The 24,077-nt window shown below is 55.7% G+C and overlaps 10 protein-coding genes across 10 annotated transcripts; 5 read left to right on the top strand and 5 right to left on the bottom strand.

The window, feature by feature from the left end:
• The first annotated feature begins 297 nt into the window (after window positions 1-297).
• C8Q71DRAFT_384885 (uncharacterized protein) lies at window positions 298-3,009 on the top strand. Its single transcript, XM_047918224.1, has 21 exons — window positions 298-525; window positions 579-657; window positions 713-726; window positions 774-872; window positions 929-938; window positions 992-1,009; window positions 1,068-1,093; window positions 1,142-1,167; window positions 1,229-1,284; window positions 1,347-1,371; window positions 1,423-1,434; window positions 1,492-1,507; window positions 1,560-1,599; window positions 1,659-1,759; window positions 1,810-1,856; window positions 1,913-1,925; window positions 1,985-2,012; window positions 2,069-2,126; window positions 2,183-2,207; window positions 2,260-2,434; window positions 2,492-3,009. The coding sequence occupies exons 1-21, from the start codon at window positions 437-439 to the stop codon at window positions 2,651-2,653; spliced, it is 1,119 nt and encodes a 372-aa protein (XP_047773343.1). The 5' UTR covers window positions 298-436; the 3' UTR covers window positions 2,654-3,009.
• Window positions 2,729-4,684, bottom strand: C8Q71DRAFT_788101 (uncharacterized protein; the record flags this gene model as incomplete). The annotated part of the gene is made up of 7 exons (XM_047925199.1): window positions 2,729-3,009; window positions 3,070-3,430; window positions 3,478-3,579; window positions 3,635-3,687; window positions 3,743-4,011; window positions 4,235-4,399; window positions 4,450-4,684. Coding segments are annotated over 7 exons (1,357 nt in total), but the record flags the coding sequence as incomplete, so codon positions are not given.
• A 515-nt stretch (window positions 4,685-5,199) lies between these two features.
• C8Q71DRAFT_862837 (uncharacterized protein) lies at window positions 5,200-6,321 on the top strand (the record flags this gene model as incomplete). Its single annotated transcript, XM_047928082.1, has 4 exons — window positions 5,200-5,289; window positions 5,339-6,080; window positions 6,130-6,254; window positions 6,310-6,321. 4 exons carry the CDS (start codon window positions 5,200-5,202, stop codon window positions 6,319-6,321), a joined length of 969 nt encoding a protein of 322 aa, XP_047773345.1.
• Window positions 6,322-7,113: 792 nt separating this feature from the next.
• On the top strand, window positions 7,114-9,368 carry C8Q71DRAFT_788121 (uncharacterized protein). The gene is made up of 7 exons (XM_047925200.1): window positions 7,114-7,361; window positions 7,454-7,601; window positions 7,655-7,792; window positions 7,850-8,228; window positions 8,279-8,381; window positions 8,442-8,804; window positions 8,865-9,368. The coding sequence occupies exons 1-7, from the start codon at window positions 7,217-7,219 to the stop codon at window positions 9,113-9,115; spliced, it is 1,527 nt and encodes a 508-aa protein (XP_047773346.1). The 5' UTR covers window positions 7,114-7,216; the 3' UTR covers window positions 9,116-9,368.
• Window positions 9,369-9,529: 161 nt separating this feature from the next.
• On the bottom strand, window positions 9,530-10,954 carry C8Q71DRAFT_717577 (velvet factor-domain-containing protein; the record flags this gene model as incomplete). Its single annotated transcript, XM_047921173.1, has 5 exons — window positions 9,530-9,730; window positions 9,847-10,023; window positions 10,120-10,564; window positions 10,634-10,750; window positions 10,812-10,954. The coding sequence occupies 5 exons, from the start codon at window positions 10,952-10,954 to the stop codon at window positions 9,530-9,532; spliced, it is 1,083 nt and encodes a 360-aa protein (XP_047773347.1).
• Window positions 10,955-11,767: 813 nt separating this feature from the next.
• C8Q71DRAFT_727750 (velvet factor) lies at window positions 11,768-12,999 on the bottom strand (the record flags this gene model as incomplete). The annotated part of the gene is made up of 5 exons (XM_047921891.1): window positions 11,768-11,847; window positions 11,902-12,082; window positions 12,130-12,634; window positions 12,687-12,803; window positions 12,857-12,999. 5 exons carry the CDS (start codon window positions 12,997-12,999, stop codon window positions 11,768-11,770), a joined length of 1,026 nt encoding a protein of 341 aa, XP_047773348.1.
• A 2,282-nt stretch (window positions 13,000-15,281) lies between these two features.
• On the top strand, window positions 15,282-16,663 carry C8Q71DRAFT_788163 (concanavalin A-like lectin/glucanase). The gene is made up of 5 exons (XM_047925201.1): window positions 15,282-15,513; window positions 15,577-15,817; window positions 15,876-15,949; window positions 16,003-16,239; window positions 16,299-16,663. The coding sequence occupies exons 1-5, from the start codon at window positions 15,444-15,446 to the stop codon at window positions 16,481-16,483; spliced, it is 807 nt and encodes a 268-aa protein (XP_047773349.1). The 5' UTR covers window positions 15,282-15,443; the 3' UTR covers window positions 16,484-16,663.
• On the bottom strand, window positions 16,619-18,856 carry C8Q71DRAFT_385385 (acid protease). Its single transcript, XM_047918225.1, has 7 exons — window positions 18,408-18,856; window positions 18,319-18,345; window positions 18,198-18,266; window positions 17,627-18,141; window positions 17,407-17,571; window positions 17,173-17,354; window positions 16,619-17,121 (listed from the first exon to the last, which is right to left on the bottom strand). The coding sequence occupies exons 1-7, from the start codon at window positions 18,644-18,646 to the stop codon at window positions 16,861-16,863; spliced, it is 1,458 nt and encodes a 485-aa protein (XP_047773350.1). The 5' UTR covers window positions 18,647-18,856; the 3' UTR covers window positions 16,619-16,860.
• C8Q71DRAFT_385465 (uncharacterized protein) lies at window positions 18,857-20,361 on the bottom strand. The gene is made up of 4 exons (XM_047918226.1): window positions 20,082-20,361; window positions 19,941-20,031; window positions 18,980-19,884; window positions 18,857-18,917 (listed from the first exon to the last, which is right to left on the bottom strand). The coding sequence occupies exons 1-3, from the start codon at window positions 20,282-20,284 to the stop codon at window positions 19,129-19,131; spliced, it is 1,050 nt and encodes a 349-aa protein (XP_047773351.1). The 5' UTR covers window positions 20,285-20,361; the 3' UTR covers window positions 18,857-18,917; window positions 18,980-19,128.
• A 368-nt stretch (window positions 20,362-20,729) lies between these two features.
• C8Q71DRAFT_788173 (cytosine-5--methyltransferase) lies at window positions 20,730-24,075 on the top strand. The gene is made up of 14 exons (XM_047925202.1): window positions 20,730-21,142; window positions 21,195-21,299; window positions 21,356-21,461; window positions 21,517-21,588; window positions 21,642-21,674; window positions 21,726-22,096; window positions 22,149-22,279; window positions 22,328-22,550; window positions 22,620-22,721; window positions 22,780-23,124; window positions 23,176-23,552; window positions 23,602-23,653; window positions 23,712-23,789; window positions 23,844-24,075. The coding sequence occupies exons 1-14, from the start codon at window positions 20,997-20,999 to the stop codon at window positions 24,010-24,012; spliced, it is 2,310 nt and encodes a 769-aa protein (XP_047773352.1). The 5' UTR covers window positions 20,730-20,996; the 3' UTR covers window positions 24,013-24,075.
• Window positions 24,076-24,077: the final 2 nt, after the last annotated feature.

Here is a 24,077-nt window from a genome sequence, read left to right on the forward strand (position 1 = left end):
CAAACAGATGGATATATGCGCTCTTTGGAAGCCTGACGTGCGTTATCATCCGAGGGTTCTGACTCCTGTGGTCTAGTAGTGCCTCGCGATATGCACAGACGATTGCCAGTCTTAGTTTGGAAGGCCTCGAATCCCACATTTGACGGACGACAGGTCATCGACCTTCGCTACGTCATGGTCACGACCTGCTTTGTGGCGCAGGGGACGCATCCGCGTCAGGGCATAGTCGGACTCATCCGCGCGGAATCTCCCAAATAGTTCTATTCCCGATTTGCATCCGCCCCTAAACGATATCCGTCACCGAGCCATTGACACTTCCGCAAGCCGAGACACGACTTGCATATAGTCATGGCTTGTCGCGGCGGGGCGCCATCCTCCGCGGCACAGCGTATCCCTTCCCCCACCAAGCTTTTCGAGCTTGCAGACGAACCCGACCATGGACAGTAACGCCAACCCCTACACTCGTCCTTGGATATACGACCGTGCGTTAGGGGCTCTGCTTTTAGGGGCTGATTTTCAGTGCATGTAGGTACCGTTTCCAACTTTCTGCGGCTGTACATAGGTTGATGGCTGCATAGCGCGTATGGGTGTCTATTGGGCATGGCGTACACGTACTACAAGCGGTCCACGCAAGATCCCAAGTGGCTTAGGTTCGCTGTGAGTAAAATGGCTGTAGTCTTGAATACCTACCTGAAGTGCGTCGCGGCCGCAGATTCTGCTTGCATGGTGAGGTCCATCTCTAGCATCACTTTGCCCCTACTGACCTTCATTAGGCTGCTCTGTACGCTGTGCTGTGTGATAATCCTCCACGGGATATACTGGTTCACCATCACAAACTACGGCAACACTTCGGCGATACAACGTAGCCCTTGGTGAGTTTGAGCAATGGATCCGAGACGTCTGTTGCTCATTCGATTATCACACGTAGGAGCGTCTCCGTGCGTAACATATATTACAACAGCGCATGCGTATGTTCTGACCGACTATTTAGCTTCTGACGACCATGATGGTACGCACAGGCTTACGCGTTCATTTCTGAGCACCTGCTGATTATTACCTATACCCAGTCCGCTGTTATGACGATAGTCCGATTGTCAGTACTCACTGTTGTCATACGACACACCTCTGACATCTTCGACAGAGTCTTTTTAACCCGCGTGTACAAACGTACGCCACTTTAGTGTCTGCCAAGGCCGTTGTTCACGCTGACATGCATGCCTCAATCTAGTCTACAGAGCCAAGCCTGTCCTCTCGCCAGCTATAGTGCTACTTATAGTGCTCGTGGTATGTCGGTAGATGCAAGACACGGGAATACATACTCATCGCCGTTCGTTCAACTTCCGTAGGCTCTCCTTTCACTCGCCGATTTAGGTAAGTCATCGGCTATACATTGTCGTATATGTCCACTTAACCAATCGACAGGCGGTGCGATCGGTAAGAGTCGCAATGAGTGGCTCGCTTCGCATATGTCAGACTAATTTCGTTTCACAGCTATCACAGTAACATTGTACGTTGACGTTAGAGACTCTGACATGTCCACCTATTTACACCTACCTCAGCTTTCAAAGCATCAAACTCCTAGGTCTCACTAGCATAGAGGTAAGCGCGAACGCAAATTTCCCATTGTCGTCTGACGTCTGACGAAACTCTCGATGCAGAACCTCTTCACGGCCATGTTTAGCGTCGGAATCGCCGCAGACGTCATCCTGACGGCGATGCTTTGCGCAACTCTACATCGGTCGCGATCCGGGTTACAAAGGTGAGCGTATTTCGCATTCGCAGCGTAATCCACAACCCATATGCCCACAGGACGGACTCCGTCATCAACCTTTTGATCATGTACACGATCAGAACCGGTACGTTCAATGCCGGAGCGCCTCGTGGTCGCGCTAACTGCGTCGCTGCATTGTAGGAGCCATTCCGTGGTAGGTTCCCCGTGTATCTACCTGCCCATCGACCTGTTTACCGACGCTTCAACGTACAGTGGATGCGCAATTGCGACCCTCATTGCCGTGCGTATACCATTGTCGGTCACGTTCAACAACATAGCTCATGTCCCATGGCGCAGTTCGTCTGCAGCCCTGAGAGCATGATATACGCGCCGTTCTACGTGCAGACTGCGAACTGTGGGTAGCCCCGTACATTCTACGCATGCAGCGCACATTGACACCCGTTATGCAAGTGTACCTTGTCTCACTACTCGCCACGTACGCATACAGTCGCAGAACGTAGCTGTGGTGTCCCTGACGTAGCACGCAGTCTCAACTACCGCAAGACCATCCAGACGCGGATACAACAGCCGATCAGCCTTGATTTCGGCGCGTTCGATCGATGCACAACGTTGAGCGGAGAAGCGCAAGCAAGCTATTTGGACGGGCGATCCATCGATGGGTGTAGCTCACCGACAACCGTCCATAGCCGAGTATCTTTGCCCGTGAGTCTCCAGCACTCTACAGTTAGCGGTCCCTCTCAAAGCGTATGCTCGGAACAGAAGTCGCTGCGCATACTTCGGATACATAGCCGCAAGCACTCAACAGCATCGGCGCACGAGGTAGACCTGAAGACAGACGAGAAGGACCATAGGGAGCTATCGGAGGTCATCCTAGGCAGCGTGATCAACCTCAGGCTCCCTGATATGTCTGCTTCACCTTGACGTTTGGTTCATGTTGTACAGAGCGGGGATTCAGATATTGCCCTATTTCTGTTGCCGAGGCGACTTTCTGCGATAGTGCTGAAAAATAAAGCAAAAATGTATTCATAGCTTTATAAGTTACCAAGAATGCCAGGCGCTGTCCATGGAAACTGCACAACGCAGCAGTGTGCTTGTACGGTCTTTGTCAAGCGGAGTCTGGTTGTTCACTCGTGTCCTTCGGTCCGGGTAAGATGGTCAAGGACGGGGGCAAGCCGCCGAGCGCCGCTTCCCTGAAGAACTCCCAAGCTTGCGGGCCGTACGCCCAGTAGAACGCACCGAACGCAGCACCGCCTAGATGCGCCCAGTGATTGAATCTCCTGTAGCGTACTCGTCAGTCAGAGGCCAGACTCGGAGTGACGCACGTAGGGTGGACTTACCGCCAGGCACGCCAAATACCTATTACGTCGAGCACGAGTAGGGAGCCAACCGCGTACTGTATAGGGAGCGGGAACGTGGGTGGTATTTGCATCGCCAGTACAGTGTCGGGGTACGCGAGAGCGGCAAACGCCAATGTGGCATAGACGACCCCCGATGCACCGAAGCCGGGTGGTACGTTATCACTCGGTTGTGCGCTGAGCGGTTGCTTGGGCCGAAACACTTGGGCAAGGAAGCTTCGCGGCGTAGTTGCTGAAATGCCACCAGGCGTGGTAGGAGGCAAAGATCTCAGACGAGCGACCAAACGAGGGTAGGTGATGCGTGAGTAAGCCACGTGAGAGACGAGGTTGGCGAAGACCCCAGCTGGGGAAGGCGTCAGACTGAGGACATCACATTGGCGGAAGGCGTACCGGATATGAAAAACGCAAGGAAGTGCCACTTTGGTGTTGCTTCTCTCAAATTATCCGCACCCTCGCTCTGCGCCTCGAAAAGATGATGGGCCGTCGCGGAGCCTCGAGAACCATTAGTCTTGCCTTTCCCCGGTTCAGAAGTTAAGCGGATCCTCACCGAATGCGGCCACTAGCATAGAACTAGTGATCACATGTACAAGTGACCGATGGCTGTATAGTTCCCTGTCAATTCGCGCCTCAGTCCTCTCAGCACGCGCAAACGCACCTGAAGAGGCTTGTCAACATAGTGTATGAGAGCCCGGAGAGAGGGTTATGGGTGAACTTGGCACGCAGTATTGGCTTTGCGCGCGGAAAGTGCCATGCAAGGTATAGCATCCCGTTCAACGCGCCCACTGCCCAGCACCACCGCCTTGTCTCCGAGGTGTCTAGGATGGGCTGTGCTACTTGAACATAAGCCCAGATCATCAAAACTTTCAGCGTTTGCGGCCATTCGTCCACGGCTTCCTTCAGCAATACCAAACGTTGCTGCAATGTCTATTCGAGGAACGTTGATTAGTGCCCGCGGACGAGGGGTGAGCGTGAGGCACGCTCGATCCGAGGTGCATGGCAAGACGCGAGGGACAGCAGCCATACAAGCAAGTGCACAGCGCTGTGACGACTGGGCGCGGACTCACTGTATGCAGAGTCGTCCGGCTGCTGTGTCCATCGTTCCACGCCGGCGCGTCGCATGCCCACCAATCACCGGACAAGAACTCACCTTTCCAAGTGCGTAATATCTCGCTCGTCGCATCTCATCGTTCGTCGGTGGTCTGTGCCTCCACGCGGGCGCAGACAACGTCAGCCGGACCGACCATGCGAACGTTTCGTCGTTGGTCGTCCCGGCCGCCAGGGAGAAAACGACGAAGGAGCCGATCCCAAAAAACTGATCAGGTCAGAGCGTCGTATCGACGCGAGCGTGCTATGGCTGCTCACCAGGAGTTGTTTCCTCACTGACGGACACCTGACCCGTTCGCCAAAGGATGGCACCTTACTTGACCTCGCCACTTGCTCCCGGAAGGATGGAATGGAGGTAAACCACGGAATCCTGGATACGCCGGCAGCATGAGAGAGATATGACCGAGGGGGGAATGCTGGCGAGAAAGAGCGTTCATGCGTTCGCCATGGTGCTGTCCTGAGAGCGGACCGAAGGTGGCAGTACCAAGTCATGGCCCGTGTGGCTTGTAGGCGCCCTCTGGCACTTGGTCTCTACCATTTACTCATGGACTGCACTACCGCTGAATCCAGCTTTGGCCAATCCAACCGCTCGCATCTCACCGCCGATTCCATATATATAGTGTCTCAGTGCTCTCTTTATCCGGTTGTGCTGTAAGTACTGTCACCTTAGACACCTCGACGAGCTTACGCAGATGATCCCTCCCCAGCATGCAAGTGAGGTGCCCTGGCTCGTGCTCGCGAACGGCTGTTAGCACTGCTGATGTATGTATGTAGCAACACGGCTCTCGGCCGCCCTGGTCTTATGTACCGACAGAGCTCCGCCCATCAGCCTATCAGCGCGCGTCAGGTCGCTGCCATATTCCCGGGCATTGCTAGCCAGGCCTAAGCCTGCAGTCAAACGGCATCCCTGTACACTAGCCCTTGTGCCACGTATATAGGAGATGAGGCGCGATATCGCTAGTACAGCTTCCACTTTCCTCGACGGTGAGTCGCACTCGATCTATATCCATGTTGGATTATTTCGACTTCGACATGCAGCTCTCCGCAGGATCGTCTGCGGACAGCGATGCAGAGTACAAATTCCTTCCGCAGACTCCGGTACGTCCCGTGCGCTGCAAGATTACGCACAGCGACTCACGAGCACTAGGTCCGCACACCTACGGAGACCCCCGTGTCGGGCAATACTCCCAACGAACTAAGCGTCTCTGTCTCGCGTACTTTCCATCCGTACACTTCCTTCAACAACCGTGCCCCGGACATCGTGTTCATTTCACGAGATGATGTCTTCTTCTACGTGCATTGCTCCAAGGTCCTGGCCGCATCCGATAACGGCTTCGCGATGCTCCTCCCAACGGCGTTCGAAATAGACGGGCACCTTCCCGCCGTAGCGACGCCCGAACCCGCTAACGTGCTCGGCATCATCCTGCACATCGTCTATGGGCTGTCTGTCTCTGGGTCCGGGCCCTCGCTCGAGACGATCTCCGCGACGCTCGACGTGCTCCCACAGTATGGCTTCTCGTCGAAGCAACATGCCCGCGCGGGTATGCCGCTCTGTAACCTCCTCGCCGCCTGTGCGCCGCTCCGCCCAATCGACACATACGCGCTTGCCGCGAAGCACGACCTCCTCGACGCCGCGATCGCTGCGTCCGCGCATCTCCTCGCCTTCCCGCTCGCGTCGCTCACGGATGAGCTCGCCACGCGTGTTGGTTCGTTATACCTCAAGAGACTGTTTTTCCTCCACATCGGTCGCATCGAGGCCCTGAAGCATCTGCTATCGCACCTACCTAGTCACCATCCGGATACCGCTGAGTGCTCGGATGTCCAGCAGAGGTGTTTGGCGCGTGCGTGGGCGTTGGGTGTTGCCCATATCATGTGGGATGCCGGGCCTAGTGAGTAGTGACTGAGAAGGCCGAATATTCGAGCTGATGATATGCACAGATATATCCACACAATTATTGCAAGCCACATTCCTCCCTCTGCTGGAAGACTTGACGTGCTCAAAGTGTAATGCTGCCCTCCGCGATAGGGTAGCAAGTCTGGTTGTTGACTGGGCGTCGGTGAAGGTACGGGAAACGTTATTCCGTGCATTGCTTGGGCTGTACTGAGCTTGGATACTAGAGGACCATTTAATCACGAGGGCTGCGTTTTCTAGGAGCATATGCTGGGTTTTATGGGATGTCCGGACACGGGATTGTACTCTGCCGGTTTACTGTAATGGTACCGCGAGCCGCCTCGCCCTCGCCCGCTGTTGCGTTTATCACGGTGACGAATGTTCGACTTTCTGTCCAAGCGGAATATTGAAGTATTGCTGTAGGCTTCCAGGGCAGTCCAGTCACATTAATATTCACACACAAGGACGGCCCATCTGCTACCCTTGGACTCCCTCTTAGTGCCCCTGGATGGGGTTACGGCGGCTGAAGCACTTGTGATGTGCGAATCGTCGTCCTGGGCTTAGTCTGTGACGTTAAGCTGGCACTGACGGACGGACACATGGGTCACAATAGATAGTAGCAAGTGCATAAGTAGTAGGTGAACGCTCGATCGAGCGCTCAGTGCGCACCGAGCGGATGGTCGGGGTGTCACTACTACAATTCTTACTCTTCAATGAATATTGTGGTATGTACGTATACTGCTGCTCACTTCAGCTGTTCGACCGCGGTGCCACTGGCGGGCTGATCTATGTTAGATCTATGTATTGTGCAAAGCCAGTGCCAGTTCCTTGGTTCACTAGCGTTGCCTACAGGGAATGAGCGCGGACATGAATCGCAAAGCTTGAGAGCTTGAGCCGGAGCAACGGCAAGGCATACCTTTGAGATGATTTGACAGATTGAATAGCTTGCCAGTCTGCTGTGGATTGCTGTGCACGCGCAGGCCAAGCGCAGGCCACGAGCGCAGCAGGAACTACGATATAGGCGCCCATAGGCTATGTCTACTTACTCGTTGCTGCAATATGTAATGTCCACCTTGTTCTTTACCTCCGATTCTGGTACCCCTCCTCGACGATTTCAGGCGTAAGCAAGCGGAGATGAGCCTGGATCAAAACTTGTTCACTCTCAACGTGACAGTGAGCTCGGAAGGACCGGATGTCATCGACCTAGTCGATCCGGCGGGCACTGTTCATTATAGGAAACGAAAGGTGCAGAGCGAGACGTACACCATCGAACTATACGGTACGTCTTCGATTCTGGAAGGTGTCAACGGTCTACTGGACAATCAAGATAACCTGACGCGCCGACACCTGTGACCGCTGTCCCCGTTGTAGATCCTCTTTCTACATCCTTGCTTGCCACCGCTACCGCGCCGCTTGCCACAAGCAAGCAGAAGACGATTCAGCTATACAACCCTGATGCAGTAGTGGAGTTGAAGTACACAGGTACCTTGTCTTTCAAATGGGGTTTCAAGTGGGAGGAGTACGTCTGCTACATCATCCCTCTCGACCGTATGTCTGAATTGTCATCGCCAGTCACGAATTCGAGTGGCGGCGCGAAGAGTGCTACATTCTGCGCAAGCCCGACCCTGCTGTTCTGGTCGCGGTCACGAAGGAACCGTCGGGACGACTGAAGACGTCCTCCGTGCAGATCCTCGACTACAACATAAACCGGTACGCATCGCGACCGGTCGAGATCGCGTCTTATTGTGACCACTAAATCATGTACAGCTTCGATATCGATGACCGCAAAGGTCTGGAGATCCTCATTCTCACAGCACTGCTCACTTTCCAGGACACCAACGACGCCTACCACTCTCCGCGTCCTGAGGACGTTTCCAACGCGCCTGGCAGTACCAGTACTAGCAACCCTCTGTCGAGCCTTCTAAGCATCGGGACCAGGCGGGAGGCAAGCAGTTCTCCTTCAGGCACACCCACACCCGTTCCTCCTGCCATCCCTCCTCGTCCGCCACCGCGCACGGGAATCGAGCGCGTCGCGGAAATGCACATGCTGCGCACGCTCCAGGGCGAAGGCGAGGCGAACGAGCTGGAAGTCAGCGAAGAAGGCGCCGTGGAGGACTACGCGCAGTTTGCGCAGCGATTATTGCAGGTACGCGGCTACATTCGTCTTTTCCTCCGCTTTGTGATTCACGTGTGCAGGACGAGGCTATGCTGTTCATCACGGTGCGCTCCGCCTCCGCGACCGAAGTCCCCAAGGTGCTTCGGGTGGTGGAAGAGACGAAACGTCTTCGTTACAAGTCCGGTACGACCGTTTGGCCTCTAGACATGAATCGTTGAGTGAGATCCGACTTTCAACTGGCAGGTCTACAGGAGGAACTCCATCAATACGTCTCTTACGATACTTCGAACAAGACGAAAGGCCCCCGACGGATCAACCTCAATGATCCGGATCCGAAGGGTAAGAGTCGTGGCAAGGACGGTTACACTCCTCCCGAGAGCCTCGTCATACACCTCAGCAAGATCGACATGCCCGAGCTACGCCCTCGAGCGGAGGTTAAGGACCCTGGGCCGGAGCTCGGCTGGATCCCCGACGCGGCGACTGCCGACCTGAACCCCGCGGCGACTCGGAAGGGGAAGCACAAGGAAGACGCGAAAGCGCAGAAACGCGCGGAGAGGGAACACAAGAAGGCGGAGAAGGAGCAGAACCTGGGCCTGAAGAAGCAGCGTGCGTTACCCAGCGGCGTTCCTCTCCCTCCCGCGCAGAGCAGCTCAAGTGACTCCGCAGATGCAAGCACGCGGCCTGCACCGAACAGGTCGACGAAGCCGGCCTCGGCGTATCATGCGCCTCCTCACGTACCGTACCCGTACCAACCCTCGCCGTCCCAGCTAAACAATCCTGGTATCTACACCGCGCCGCCGTTCCCGTCTCCTCAAGCACCCGGGACGGCGCCGAACGCGCCCAGATGGAATGGTCCGGCAGGTCCACCTCCCAATATACACTCAAGCACGATCTTGAGCCCTTGGCTGAGGCGCTGATCCAGCACCACATAGCTTCAATGCGGATCGGATCTCAAGTCCCTGCCGCCCACACGAAAGACCTTATCCCCGCACTTCTGGAAGGTTAGAGGGGCCGTAGCCCAGTCTTGCTGTGCACGAGGCCTTCTGTCTGATAGTGATTTGGAGTGCTGCGTCTGGATTCGCCGTCGCGACGCCACATGTAATGCTTAACTTATAGCAATCTCTCTGTATAACGGTCATCTCGATAGCATTTAAAACAACATATGTAAATGGACCATGAACGTTTGACGGATACAACTCTGAAGATATGGCTACATAACTTACAAGAAACTTGAGCGACGTGTGTAGCCGCGATGAGGCACGTGACAGATGTGTGCGTACGTCGTACGCACAGACCAAGCACAGACCCAACCCTAGCAGGGAGCTTCGAGACTAGAAGGTGCTTCCCCTCCCCCGCCTACTACCGTAGACACCCGTGTGCGGCGCGGTATCCGTTGTATAGGATGACGGGCCAGCATGCGCAGGACGCAACTCTCGTCTCTGGATACTCGACCGCTCCGCGGCGTGCGAGCTCTTGCGCCGTTTGCGCTCGTGCTCGCGTGAGTTGATGCGCAAGCCGAAATTAGCGATATGCTGGTTTGCAGATATATCGGTGGCGAGCACCATCGGCGGGGGAGCGGAGAGATCCAGGGAGGAAGCGAGGATACGGGTGTGAATAGGGGAGCACGGGCATACAAGGGAGGGCAGACCTTCGTGAGCTCGGTCGATGCGCGCAGACCGGGGAAGTCCTTCGTGCTGTACACCCTGAACGGCCCGCCGACACATTCGGCGAGGATTTGAATGGGAGTACTCCCCGCGACGTTGTACAGGGTGTTGAATGCCCTGTAGCGAAGGAAATAGTCCCCATCCTCCTTGACGGCGAGATCCTGCATGAGATAGCGGTCAGACCAGGTCGTAACAGAGGTCACGGGTGGAAAAAGACTACGGAATGGTGTCGGATAAGAGACGGCTTGGATACGCACTGGGAAGATGAACAACAGCTGCATGACTCGCTGGTACTCGATGCACGACGACGCCGAGAAGGTTGTTCCCACAACAAAGTGCGTGCACCGCCTGCTCTCTGGCACGGGAAGACCATTCATGTACGTGGCCACTGTGTCAGGTGGTCCATCCTGGAGAGATGAGTTACTCATGGAGGCTGAAGAACTCATCCCAGAGTCGCCACGGTAAACTTCCCGCTGCTGATTGGTTGCATACATCCTCTCAGCTTGTACGAAGGGAATCGATCCACTAGGGCTTGTTGTGAGCGGCAAAGAGGTAAAGGGCGAACTGCCGGCGTGTTCAGGGATAGCAAGCCGTTCGTAGGACTGGTTACTGAGTCGCCGCGTGCGGGGCGAGTCGCCGGCGGAAGCCATGGGCATAGGGAACAGATCGACATGGCATATGAATCCATAGTTCTCGACCTCGCTATGGACGGAGGACGGACAAACGTCGCTGTGAGTGAGCAGGTCGCGCAAGCAGACGAAACGAGCGCACGACAGGTTGACAAGCTCCTCTTCCCACTGAGCGGAAGTGTGTGCGTCGTGGACCTGGAAGAGCCGGAGGCGGACGACGGGCGGGGGATCTACAGGCCGCCTGTCCCTGATTCCGCACCTGAGCGGCGGGGTGGCTGTCAAAATACGCTGACTTTGCGGCAGTGAGAGAAAGACCCAACTTCCTGCCTAGATCGGGCTTCTGCAGCTCCACGAGCTGTGCGCGGATATAGCGTCCAGCAAAGGGGCCTGTGGCGAAAAGGATGGGTTGGCCGATCAAGGGCGCGGCGCGGTGTTCGGGTCGGGTCCGACTGCCCTGCTGCATGATGAATGGCCGGGTGAGGGAGGACTACTGTGCGACTCGGAGATGACGGACGTACGGCGGGCGAACGTTGCATGGCTGCAGGTCCCACGGATGGCTGTGGGCGACGGATTGGAGGCGGGTGTGTCCTGGAGGCTTGATGCGACTTATATGGCTGGGGCAGACATGCTGGAGAGAGCAGGCCTGGAGGAGAAAGACAGCAGCTGGGCGCAAGTCGCGACTTGCGGGGACGGCGCCGCGTCCTGGGCGTCCAACACGACCGTGGCACTGGCAGGCCCATCCATGAAACGGATAAAGCCCGGCAGCTTGGCCGTCAATGGGAAGCTCGCGCGTCCCACATCCGTGGCCTCACCTGCCCTGCTTGCCCTTTCTGCTCTTCCCCACACCCTCCTCCATCAACACACGGCCGTGTCGAGGCGGCTCGACGTCGCTCCGTTTGCAGGTGGCTCCAGCGCATGGCCGTCGACTGCTGTCTCTCGACGAAGGCCACGCTGCCTTACGTATTCCGCGCACCAGGCTTGCACCAGGCCTCCTAGCGAGCCCAGGCGCTCACTGCCATTGCACCCACTCTCGACGCGTGCCTCGCTGCCGCCTCACCGTACAATGGCCCTGGGTGCCAGTCGTCCGCTTGCATGCATGAACATCTGAAGACGTCCCACATATTGTCCGCTATCGCAGACAAAGACGAGCCAGTCCATGTGCTTATGTAACCTCGCCTCCATAAGCCACAAACAACGTCGCTCTATTACTCGCCGCAAGCAGTGGCCCAGTCATGGAGGAGCAAATCTGGTATGCGCGGGCGCAAGAGCCATGAACTTACCCCTTTCTGATGAGGTCCTCGGTCGCTTCCGCTCGTTTACACGCGAATGCACCCTGACTCCCATAGACGATAATTGCTATTCCAAGGTGCCCATACATAAGTACTACGTATTACAGCCGATGCAGACAACCTACTTTGGTCAGGTCCGTCGACGCGCGCAGCCCGGGAAAGTCTTTCGTGTTATACACCCGGAACGCGCTGCCGTAGCATTCAGCCAGTACAGGGATTGGCGCGGCTCCCGCAGCGACGTTGAGGATGTTGAACGCTCTGTAGCGCAGGAAGAAGAGCCCTTCTGCTTCAATGGCGAGATCCTAATTCAATTCAGCACAGTCAGGTCTCGGCAGAGATATGCACCCACGGAGAAGGTGAAGAGCATAGAGTTCTTCCCGCCATGGGTAATGCAAGACGATGCGACAATGGTAGTGCCGGCGAATAGCCTAGTGCAAAGCTCATCATCGTTCGTGGCGGGTGCTTGTGGCTCAATAGTCCTCAGCGGTTCAAGCCCAGCGATAGGGGGATAGTACGAGGAAATGCCTCCCCCGGTCACGGCGGCGTGGTGTGTTGCGTCCGAGCCCGCGAATCCTGCAGCAGAGCTGAAGGCCATCGCGGGGTCACGGTGGCTGTTCACGTTGCGCGGAGAAGCCCGGTAGGTCGTCTCGTCACTGTATCCTGGAAATGGCCCTGCGGATGGTCTAGCGTGGTAAGACGTCGATATGTCAGGTGCGGAGTGACCAGGAGCACCGTACATGAATGCTGAAGGACCAGCAGTAGCATCGCTCCTCCAAGCGTCGGGAGGCGACGATGCTGGGTCCTGCACGTGGAACAAGTCTACATGACACAGAAAGCCATGGTTGTCCACCTCGCTGTGCGAGCCGAGTCAGTGCGTGACGGAGAGCAGCGGGACGCGCGACGTACCTCAGGTTTCCCAACTCCCACTCTGCCTGAAGCGGAGTGCCTGCGTCGCGGACTTCGAACAGCCGCAGGCTCACGACGGGGGGCGGGTCGAGCGGCCGCCTGTCCTTCGTCCCGCATCTGGTGCCGGGTACGCATCAACTCGCGCAAACGAATGGCTCGATGCGACGTACTTTCGCCCCGCTGTAGCAGCTTGCAGCTCGTAGAGCTCTGCGCGGAGTGTCCTCCCCGCGAAATGTCCGGCGAGGAACGAGACCGGTCTGCCAATGTATGGGTCGAGAGGGACGGATGGTGAGGCATGTGTGCTGTGATGCATGAGATGAGCGGCGACGGTGGGCGCGGGTGCAGGTGCAGGAGTGCGGACATGGTTGGGAGAGTGGTAGCGCTTTTGTATAACGCTTCGCGCGACATGCCTGGGCCCTGCTACACTGGACGGTGGAGAGTTGGGCCGGCATCGGTTCAAGATAAGGTCGTATTACGTTATGTGGTGTTGTACAGGGCGACTCATGACCCGGACCATTGCCAACCAGCCACAGCAGCATACTTGGACGCCCATCCCGGTCAAACGTTCGGCGCCTCTCATCGGACCCGTGCTTGTTATGGAAGCAGTCTGGTTTGACTTCAAGGGCAACCCGCCGTATCCTGACGCAAGCTGTGCAGACAAACAGGCGCAAACCTCAGTATACATCTTCGTTGGATCTTCTATACTAAGGGGCAATTTAAATTAGATTCCGCGCAGAGCTGATGGCAGCCGTTTGTCGCAGAACATCCCAGTGCAACAGCGAACGTGCAACAGACAAACTCAGCAAACACACGATGCTGGCTGACACTCCGATTGTGGCCACGTTCCAGTACGCCCCCACCTCTCCAACGTCATCTCGATTCTCAGGGCTTGTGTAGATAACTAGGAGAACTCAATTGCGTATTAATTCGATCATTCGACATGCTGTTTTACTTCAACCTCGGATGTACTCCTAGATCCAGTTACCAGTGTATCAATGTGATTAGAAGTACCAGAGTCGGTCGCGGGCATGTCGGCCTACAGTCAAGACATAACTGCACTGCAACATCGGCGTAGTGTTATTGCGGCGGATCCTCAGTAGCCCGATGAGCAGTAACTTATATTTTGCGTACAACCAGTACTCAGCTTCTCCTTTAGGCAACGCTGGAGGGCTTAGGACGGCTCGCCTTGCAAGCGTACCCTCCGTACGCCAAACTCGTGGATGCCGGGTAAGCCCCGAACAGACAACTGCCAGCCGATGGGCAGCTATCAACAGGCGTTCTTGAAAATGTCGCCATATTGGCGGCGGAATACTCCGCACAGCGAGGCATAAGCTCTGCGCGGGTGCCGATAGGCAATACTTCATTGTATTGGCGAGGAGACTCCAGCTAACGTCCGTGCCAAGGCTTCCTGAGCAGCTCGCCGATCCCCTTTTTGTAATCTGCCCGGCATCGTGCTGCAGGGCTGGTGACTGACCATGGAAAACATTCGAGTCCCGCACCATGCAGCGGAAGTAATGAACATACCTCAGATGAGTCGCGATGATCCCGCATCCGTCAAGACGCCAACTACCGGGAGACTGGTAGCCAGCTGCACATAACTTATTTGAGGAGGTCAAGGTGTGCGGAGATGGTCCGACGCGGCTGCCGCTCTCGTGCGTAGGGACACCGACGGATTCGTCCCGGAACAACCAGTCATACAGTCTGTCTCGACGGCCTGTCAGCCGAACGCTACGCTGGACGTTACACTTACCTTGTTTTACGTGCACAAGGCCCGTCTACTTGGAGTGACAGTCAATAGATTCAACAACCTCATCCCCTTCGACTCACCGAAAGACTGAAGTCGTGAACTGCTCCCCTTGATCCCCCCCGGCAAGCGCAGAAGTACATAGTATCGTCCTTCATACTTCCCCATGCTACATCTCCTACCGTCCTTTGGGACGGTTTCCACGGGGCTTGACGCCCTTCACAAGTACGGAATCACGACTACTGTTCTCCCTTTTACTCTCCTTTACGCCCTAGAAACCTATCGACACGTTGATTTCGAGGATGTAGCGGTAGCAAGCTCGGCGCACCTTCTTTCCTTCTTATTGTCCACGTTGATAGACCGTCATAGACGAGCTGGCGGGGCGTATAGGCTCTGTCTACCTCAAGCGGGTTTTCTTTCTCCACTTGGGACGCTTGGAGGTCCTCAAAGTCTTGCCTGCTCCACCGCGCAGGCATCAAGAGAGACATCGGACTGTGAATCAAAACAGTAGGCAACGCTCACGAGAGCGTGGGTGCTGGTGACTGTCCGCCTGGTATAGAATTCCAGACCAAGTACGCCGTTCACCGTAGCTACGCCGTTGAGTTAGAACGATGTAAAGGCTTCAGCGCCGTTAAGTTGGACATACTCGTCGACGCATATGCTGCGAGCGACGCTTCTGCCGCTCGAGCAAGATAGTGTTCGCCAGGTGTTCCCTCTGCAGGCAGGCTCTGCCTCAAGACTGGTCGAGTCTGAGGCCCTGCATTGTCACGGTGTCAAAGTACTAGTAGTACTACTGTAGTAGCACCTACAAAGTGTAGCTGGGATCACGGATTACGTACACATATCGGGCACGATACTCAACATCTTACGTAACCAATGACAGGGAGTTCCAAATTAGCTTTAGTTCTTCGACCATCTCGACGCTGACTCTGCCCAGCTCCTCCCTGCATAGGCCGCTCGTTCCGGACGTCTGATCGTGGTCTGATCCTTGGGAAGCTTGTAACCCACTGATCATGATTTCACGCTCCTTTGGATATCTCGTTCTTGTCGGTTCTCTATGCTGGCGCTGTCTCGCGGCACAAGGTATGCTCAGACTACTTATGGCTCGTTCACAAGCTATGCCCTCCGACTTGGAGCTCTCTCTAGGCCCTGTTGTCTCTCGTTCGGCCTCCCAATGCGAACCGTTTGAAAGCAGCTTCGCTCCTGGCGACGTCTCAGGCAACACAGACACATCTTTCCTGGCACTGACTCCGTCCGGATCCTACAGTACTTCCGATCATAAGCTGCAACTATACTTGGAGAGGCCTCAAGGGAAGATTACCACCAAGAACGGAGTCAATGACAAGCTTGGAGAAGGCGCAACCGTCAACTCGACGTTCACATTCCTGTGAGCCGCTATGCTCGCTTTACTTGAAGCTTCTGTGCCGATACTACGGATTTATTAGGTACGGGCGAGTGACCTACACGATTGCGGCCCCGCCTGTCGTTTCTGGCGTAGTGACTGCGGCCATCCTAATAGGTATGTATCACTAGTGTCTCTTCCTCACTTGCCAACAAGTCATGTTCCTATAGCGGATGAGGGCGATGAAGTGGACGTCGAACTCCTCGGCGGCGACCCCTCTCACTGGCAGACGAACGTTTACGCTCCGAACCCCAAGGACCAGGGACCACTCTGGGGTGTGTTTGGCGAAATCGAGGACTATCCGGACGGCGGCGACGGCTCACAGTCTCATGAATACACTGTCGACTGGAACGCAGAGCGCATCGTCTGGAGCGTGGATGGCCAGTCCATTCGTACGATCACAAAGGGTACGTGGTATGCAGCGCGACTGCCCTGGGTCCGGGATTGTTCATGCGGTCTTCTTTAGGTGGAACTGAGAAGAACGGCGCTCTGCATTACCCGTCACACCCTACGCGCCTCTCGCTTGGAATCTGGGATGCAAGCTCTCCAGTTGGTACCGCGCAGTGGGCGAAAGGACCGATCGACTGGTCGAATGCTCCTGAACGCATCACTGCTACAATCACGAAGGTCTCACTGGAATGCCCGTACTAGCTTATATGTTCTCTTGGGTCTCTTATTTCCGGCATTCTTGCATGGCGTGGTACCATGTAACTTGTACTTCGATTGTTGAATGTACATATGCAATACAGCCTATTCTGATCACCGCGCTGTCCCAAGGCCCGCTTACTTAGAAAGTCGTGTCAGAAGCAACTGCAGAGAAAGTTCGCATTCGGGCTCTAGCGTGACATTCAATAATTTGTCTGCTCAATGTCCGCTACATAAGTACTGTTGTTGCGTAATATACACTCGTCGGCAAGTCTTTAGATCCCACCTAACCAGGACGCATGCATCCTATATTACCTATATTACACTAGTACACTGTGCGTAATATTCCAATGCACTCTCCCATCAAATACAGCAAGCGTAGATTAGAAAGTCAGTACAAAGCCAGCGGTGACTCCCGCAGCCACCAGACACACACTCCACCGCGCCGAGGGTCCCGCGCCGTTATTGTTCGTGCCATTCAGGCCCGAGTCGACGCTGCTGGTCGAGCCGACAGCAGCGGCCACAGACCCAATTGTCGGACTCGGTGGATCGCCACCTGCCCCGTTCATCGCAAGCGCCTCTGGCGAGAGCGTCGCAAAGCCGACGGACGGCGGGTCATGCCGGAACACGGAGTACACGTTCTTCTGCTCGGGGCGTTAGGGCGCGCGGACTTTGTGTTACTGCATGGGACGCACCAGGAATGTGTCCCCGAGGATCCATGGTGGGGCCGTGCCGCCGCTGGTGTTCACGACGAAGGCGCCAATACAGGTGCTTCCCGTGGAGTCTACGGTAGCGTATTCGAAGTCGTCGGGGGAGATAGTCCACGTCCTCGAGCTGTTCCCGAATCGCAGCGTTACGTGAACTTTCGTTGAGCAAGCTGCGTGATAGTCAGTCGCCGAGCCGGAAAGGGAAGGGAAGATAATGCTCACGATATGTGTAGTAGCCATTGCTGTCTTCAGCACTCCCTGGTATTGCTGCGTAGATCTCCTCAATGACATCCGTGGGACCAGCTACTAGAGTCGTGCCGGTATCTATTGCGGCGTACGATGCGGATCCAGACTGCAAGCTGATTGACGACCCCTGGACCGTCAAACCTTGATGCGACAATGAGCACGAAGAAGCAGAAGGACACATTCTAACGGCACGCACCGCTGATCTGCTGTAGCCAGTAACCTACTTGCGGTACATCCTGGTAATCGATATCTCCCGTGAACAAGCTCGTGTTCGCCGCTCCCAACGTAAACGTCCCTCCAGGTTCTTGCGAGCCGGCGTTCGAATCGTTACCGTAACGTGCGAGCTGAATGCCGAACACCTTGTCGCTCAACGTGTTGTTTGACTCGGCAAGTGCCTGCCAGAACGGTATTGCACCGGACGAAGACAACTGTTGCCACCCAAGCCCGAGGAGGCCGGAGATTGGACTCGTGAGTACGCCCTGGGTGATCTCGTCGACAACTGCAAATGTCTGGGCGGTGATGGCGAAGCCCGCCATCCTGATGGTGTCCTGGGCGAGTGAGCCCAATGCACTGCCCGACCCATATGTGATGGAGAACGATTCGTTCAGGGAGGCGAAAGACGATGAAGACGACGTGTTAAATGTCGTAACGCCGCTCGGAATGGTAGACAAGCCGGTGAGACCGCCTTCGGACGAGGCCACCCAGAGGTCGCTGAGATGCTACATCAGTGTGATGCGCGTGCGGAAATACGCTGATCGAGTACATACGATGAGCCCGTATCAAGAATCACGTTGAATGAGACAGGAGGTGTTCCTATTGCCAACGAGCCGAAGTATCTGCGACACCTCGTTAGGGAGGAGGCAAGCATTACTTGCGGCGGTAACGTACGTGAGGTCCTTGTCTTCGTCCGTCAGCCTTTACAGCGCATGCGCGGGTGAAATCAGTTCAGCACCTATAGAAGTATGGAGAAGACGCACAAGTTGAAGCCATCCGCACGCCTCGCTAGTCCCCCCGAATCCCGTCCGTACTTTGCGTCTAGGGAAAGCTTCCGCCTCCCCAATAACGCATGCAGCTCTTCCGTGCTGCGTGTCCTTGGCCTTCTTCGAGATATCGGGATGTGCTGGCCCAGCGAAACGGTGGAAGACGGGGCAGAAGAGGTCTCGAGGACATACGAGAGCAGGCAAGTCAAGACGAGAGGGAGGGACGCCAGGCGCATGGTGGGGGTCGTTGCGAGCTAGGGCTCAGCACAAATGACTAGAAAGACAGTGGAACTAGACTGGCAATGTGAAAAGTCGTGAAATGGACCGCAGCTGGACGACCTGCGCTGGCGGTAGGAGCGTGAAGAGCGGCGACTGCGCATGGACACTCCGGGCGGACAAGTCTCGAGACGCCAAGCCCGGGGCGCTAAGCGAGCAACTCTCGGTGGCGCAGCGTAGGGCGCAGCCGGCGCTTCCCGCGTCCACGCCCCCGGCATCCCGGCACCGCCGCTAAAGATAGTAGTACGCTGCCATGTCAGTATGTCCCTGTACCACACAATGAAGCTTCGTACCCATAGAAAGAGCCACCCGCAGAGCCAAGTCAGCAGTAGTGTGAGAAGAACAGTGCCTGGGTCCCGGTAGGAACCGAAACGCTCAAGCCGGTCGTGATTTCCTTGACGAGGCACGCGGTGCAGCGCACCATTTGTCGAAGACATACATATCACATAGTCAATAATCCTTTCGACCTCCCGTCAAGCAGAACCAATCTCGCGCCCTTGAACAATCGTATCTTGGTAGAAGGAAGAGCGTCGCCGAATATTTCCTCCACGGCCTCCGAGTTGCGAATTTCGAAGCTCCACGCGTGCAGAACACGGCGCAGGTGCATCGAGTAGCGGGTGTCATGGTAGATCTTGAAGTGATCCATGCCGAGAAGCGTTGGGTGGGTGTTCTGAACAGCATTGCTGGACGAGCCCCTGGCAGTTGACGGGTCGCTCGAGACCGCACGTCCGGCGGCATTGCGGCCACCTACGGCCGAAGACGTCGAGGACTCGAGTTGCGGCGGAGGCGCTGGGTTGAATGAGAGTGAGATAGCTCCGAGAGCGCCGCCACTACGGACGTCGAGGAGGAAGCCCCAGAATGCTGCGAGAGCATCATGCGTCCAGATGATATGTCCCGCCGGCAGGTTTCCTGGGGCATAATTCTCAGGGGCGCGCGGATGGAACATCTCCGACATGGTCCTGTTTGAAGCCTGCCCGGGCTCGAGGACGGAGGCCGGTGTGCAGCCTTGCCATGGTGGGGTCCCGCGTATGGGCACAATCCATGCTGTTCTGGCATATTTTTCGTCCAGAGCCTTGTGCATCGAGTAATATGTGCGAGGCGGGATGGGAAAGGGCGGGTTCTTGGTAAGATACCTGTCCAATCCTATCTCGGGGGCCGGGACCGCAAGGATATCATCTGGCGGAAAATAAAAGTGTGGCTGTATGCGTCGATAATCAGGATGTTCGTAGCGATCCGGGAGTTCACGGTGCTTACTCGAGGAATGGCACTGTGTAGGGATATATCTGGGAGTCCGAGTCGTTGCTTCTTCCGCGGAGAGCTTCCCTCGGCGGAGTCGGAAGCTTTCCTGCAGTACAAAGGTAAGAAAGAAGTCCTTTAGGAGTCTGTCGACACTACCGTCTGTGAGTCTGGTTCTGTGCGGCAGGCGCTTTGCGAGAAGCTCGGTCGAAATCGGTGCTCTCGAACTCATTCAACTTGTCGAGGGAGAATGTTTCATGTTCATCATTGGCATCAACAGCGGGCCCCCATGGCTTGACTGAATCCAGAGACTTGTTCCGCTGCTCGATGACAGTCCTGTCGTAGGAGGGTGGTGCCTGCATATATATATAACAGCGCCCTTGGAAGGCTAGTTTCCATTATGAGTTCAGTCTATCAATACCGCGTGTACAGAGACATTGGCACACCAAATCTTTGAGTGTTCACGTCTGATGCGGGAAAATGCCAACCACTCGCCGTGGTGCACGTCTCGATAAGCTTCTCACCAGAGCGCAGCAGCTCCTGGGGAGACGGGGCCTCCGAGGCGTGGTAATAGAGGTTGTGGACGGTCAACGGCGCGAACTCTGGTTGCGACATATTGATCGATGGATCCGTAGAAAGATATCTCAATATACCAGACTAGCTCATTCAAAGAAGCTCAGGCGATTCATGTGGAGGCGGAGGCTGCAGACGACATGTACGGCCAGGACGAAGCCACAGCGATCGGGGTTTGGCGGGAGATCGAACCTTGTGTGTGACCGACGCGGCTGTCACAGTCACGGCTCTCCTGCGCTTGTGCCGCATGATCGATCTTTGCCGGCTCGGATTATTTGAGGCTTTCTGGCCATTCATTGGAAGTTCGCCGACTGCATTCACAGCCAAGCGCAACCTTACAATGGCGAGGACCAAAGTTCGTCTTTATTTGCCATCGAACGACCCCCCTTCAGCTGATGGGTCCAGAAAGCAGCACGCAGAGGCCGGGGACGAGGACGAGGCGGCGCTGCAGTTGAGGGCACGTCCGACCGCGAACGCAACGACGGAAATGCACGGTCGAACATGATTGCGAAGGAGGACATGCACAACGAGCGCTTTGAGCGATACTACAAAGCTCAGAGGATCCTGCCGGAGGACGAGTGGGAGTCGTTCATGGAGGCCATGAGAACCCCGCTTCCTACAACCTTTCGGGTGACTGGGAGTAGACAGTGAGTCCAACTTGCAAAAACTTCCCGGCAAACACCAACAAAGGGCATGCAGAGCAGCACGTTTGCTGAACGACACGATCAAGGATGTACATGTGCCGCACTTGGCTGACGTTGTCTTTGAGGGTGAGGCGGTCCCCCCGCCGACCCAGATTTCTTGGTACGCCTTTCCTCTCAGAAATGGCAGGCACAGGATGGCTTGAGCTAGATTTTCAGGTATCCAGAGGGTCTTGCCTGGCAGTTGAATGTCGCGAAGAAGGTCGTCCGCAAGTCGCCGGAGTTCAAGAAGTTTCATTCGTTCCTGGTATACGAGACCGAAGTCGTGAGTATTCGCATTGAGTTTCCCGCTCGTGGAACGCCCTAAATCTGTGTCGTAGGGCAACGTGTCACGACAGGAAGCTGTCAGCATGCTTCCACCGCTATTTCTAGAGGTTGAGCCGCATCACCGGGTATATGCGCTTCTCCCTGGTTCAAAGAGTTGTACTCATGCCCAAGCCTGTAGGTCCTAGATATGTGTGCTGCTCCAGGTTCTAAGGTATGACTACAGCGTATCATTGAGGACGACTGCCGATGCTCATTGCCACAGACCGCTCAACTGCTGGAGGCCCTCCACGCACACGACAGCATGACCGCATCGTCCTACCCAAGTGGGCTACTCATTGCAAACGACAGCGACTACAAGCGCACGCACATGCTCATCCACCAAGCCGCCCGCCTCCCGTCACCCGCGCTCATGGTCACAAACCATGACGCGTCCATCTACCCCGCTATCAAGATCCCTTCCGAGCAGGTCGTCTTCCCGACTGCCACCAAACAGCGCGTGGCCGCCAAGAAACAGTACCAGCTCCTTTTCGACAGAATCCTGTGCGACGTGCCATGTAGCGGAGACGGCACGCTCCGGAAGAATATTGCGATCTGGAACCACTGGCAACCCATGGATGGGAACGGCCTACACAGGTACGTCAATCGCCTCTCTGGAATGATTTCAGCTACACATTGCGTGATTCAGCCTCCAGATCCGTATCCTTGAGCGAGCAATGCGCATGCTGAAGAAAGGCGGACGCATCGTTTACTCCACCTGTTCGTTAAACCCAGTTGAGAACGAGGCGGTAGTAGCAGCTGCCCTCAAGTCAATACCTGGTCCGTCCTAGCACGAAACATGCAAATGCGCTGCTTACCGTCCAACAGGTTTCGAAGTGGTCGACATGTCCAACCATTTGCCTAGCCTCATCCACCGACCGGGAATGACTACCTGGATACCTACGGTCGACCGCAATATCACGACGGACTTCCACACCTACAAGGACCATTGGGATTCTCTCTCAGAAGATCAACGTAAGCAGAGCAAAATGCTGGAGTCCCACTGGCCGCCTACGGGAGAGGAGGTGGAGAAGTTGAACCTGACGCGATGGTCAGTGACTCGACACGTTCCCATCTGACTTTGGTTTGCTCACTCTCCTTCGCTTTCGCGGCATCGCAGTATGCGGATATATCCTCACTTGCAAGACACGGGTGGATTCTTCATCGCGGTGTTGCAGAAGATCCCCGCACCGTCGACTAGTAATCAAGGTGCAAGCAAAAGGTTGGCGCCGCGGCTCCCTTATGCAATAGCTCTACTAACTGACACATACGACCGTCAGCGACGGTAAGCGGCAGGCAGAAGCTGTTGACGGATTGGAGACGTCCGCTGTCAAGAAGCCGAAGCTCGCGACTGAGTTGTCTTCAGCCACGGAGGTAGAACCGACCCGCGCTGCTGTTGAGACAACCGAGGACATCGACGAAGAGCTCCCGGACGAAGCCGTCGAGGAGAGTGATCCCAGTATCGTCGATCCCTTGCCCCAACCTGCACCGGCCGTCAATCCAGAAGAGTTCAAGAAGCAGCAGAAAGGGAAGAAGCACAGAGGCGATGGAGGGGGTGCCGGCCATTTTAAAGAGAATCCCTTCACCTTCGTCTCTCCGGATGACCCGATCATTCAGGCGTGCATGTACGTCCGGTCTCGCTTCGTGGTCTCTCAACTTACTTAGTCGTGAATCAGGGCGAAACTCCGCTTGCAGCCTTCCTTCCCTACGCAAAACATCCTTGTCCGGAATCCGGAGGGCGACCCCGTCCGATCTCTCTACTTGACAAATGACATCGTGAAGCATGTTGTGCAGCACAACGACTGCATCCGAATGCGCCTCATGACTGCGGGCACGAAGGTCTTCGCGAAGCAAGAGGGCGTCGAGGCAAAGCGCGAGGGCACTGAGGCGCAATTTCGAGTACTCGCAGAGGGCTTGCCCGCCGTGCTGCCGTACATCGAACCAGGCGCGATCGTTGAGGCCGACGTAGCGTCGCTGAAGATCTTGATGGAGACTTATTATCCGCTCTGTTCGAGGTTTTCGGAGCCGTTCAAGTCGCTTATCGAGTCGCAAAGTGAGTGAACACGAACGTCTCAGTGGGCCTGTTCTAATCCCAGTCTTAGCAACTGGAAGCTATGTCGTTCGCTTCCGCCCTGGACAGGTCGACGACACAACGTGAGTTACATACAGATAATCTCATGACGGCATTCGCTCATTCATGATTGCGACCCAGACTGGCACATGAACTGGTTCTTCCTATTTGGAAGTCCAATGTGTCGGTGACGCTCATGATTGACAAGAAGGCAAAGAGGTCAGTCGCACTATCATATCCCTAAACCTCACCGGTAGACTCAAGTCCTGGCAGTGCGTTGAGCTTGCGATTATTCGGTCAAGACATTACCATAGCAGCTAAAGAAGCATCCTCAAAAAGGAAGGCAGAAGCATCCACACCGGCCGATGATGATACAGAGGCTCAGAAGGATGCTATGATCGTCGACAGCTCAGATAGCAAAGCGGAAACCACCCCGTCATAATACTTTAATAGTGCAGCCTGTATACATACCTGCAATGCCTGCACGTCAGATTTCCTGACATAACC

Source organism: Rhodofomes roseus (genome assembly GCF_022264815.1).
Source record: "Rhodofomes roseus strain CIRM-BRFM 1785 chromosome Unknown C8Q71scaffold_34, whole genome shotgun sequence".
NCBI lineage: Eukaryota > Fungi > Basidiomycota > Agaricomycetes > Polyporales > Fomitopsidaceae > Rhodofomes > Rhodofomes roseus.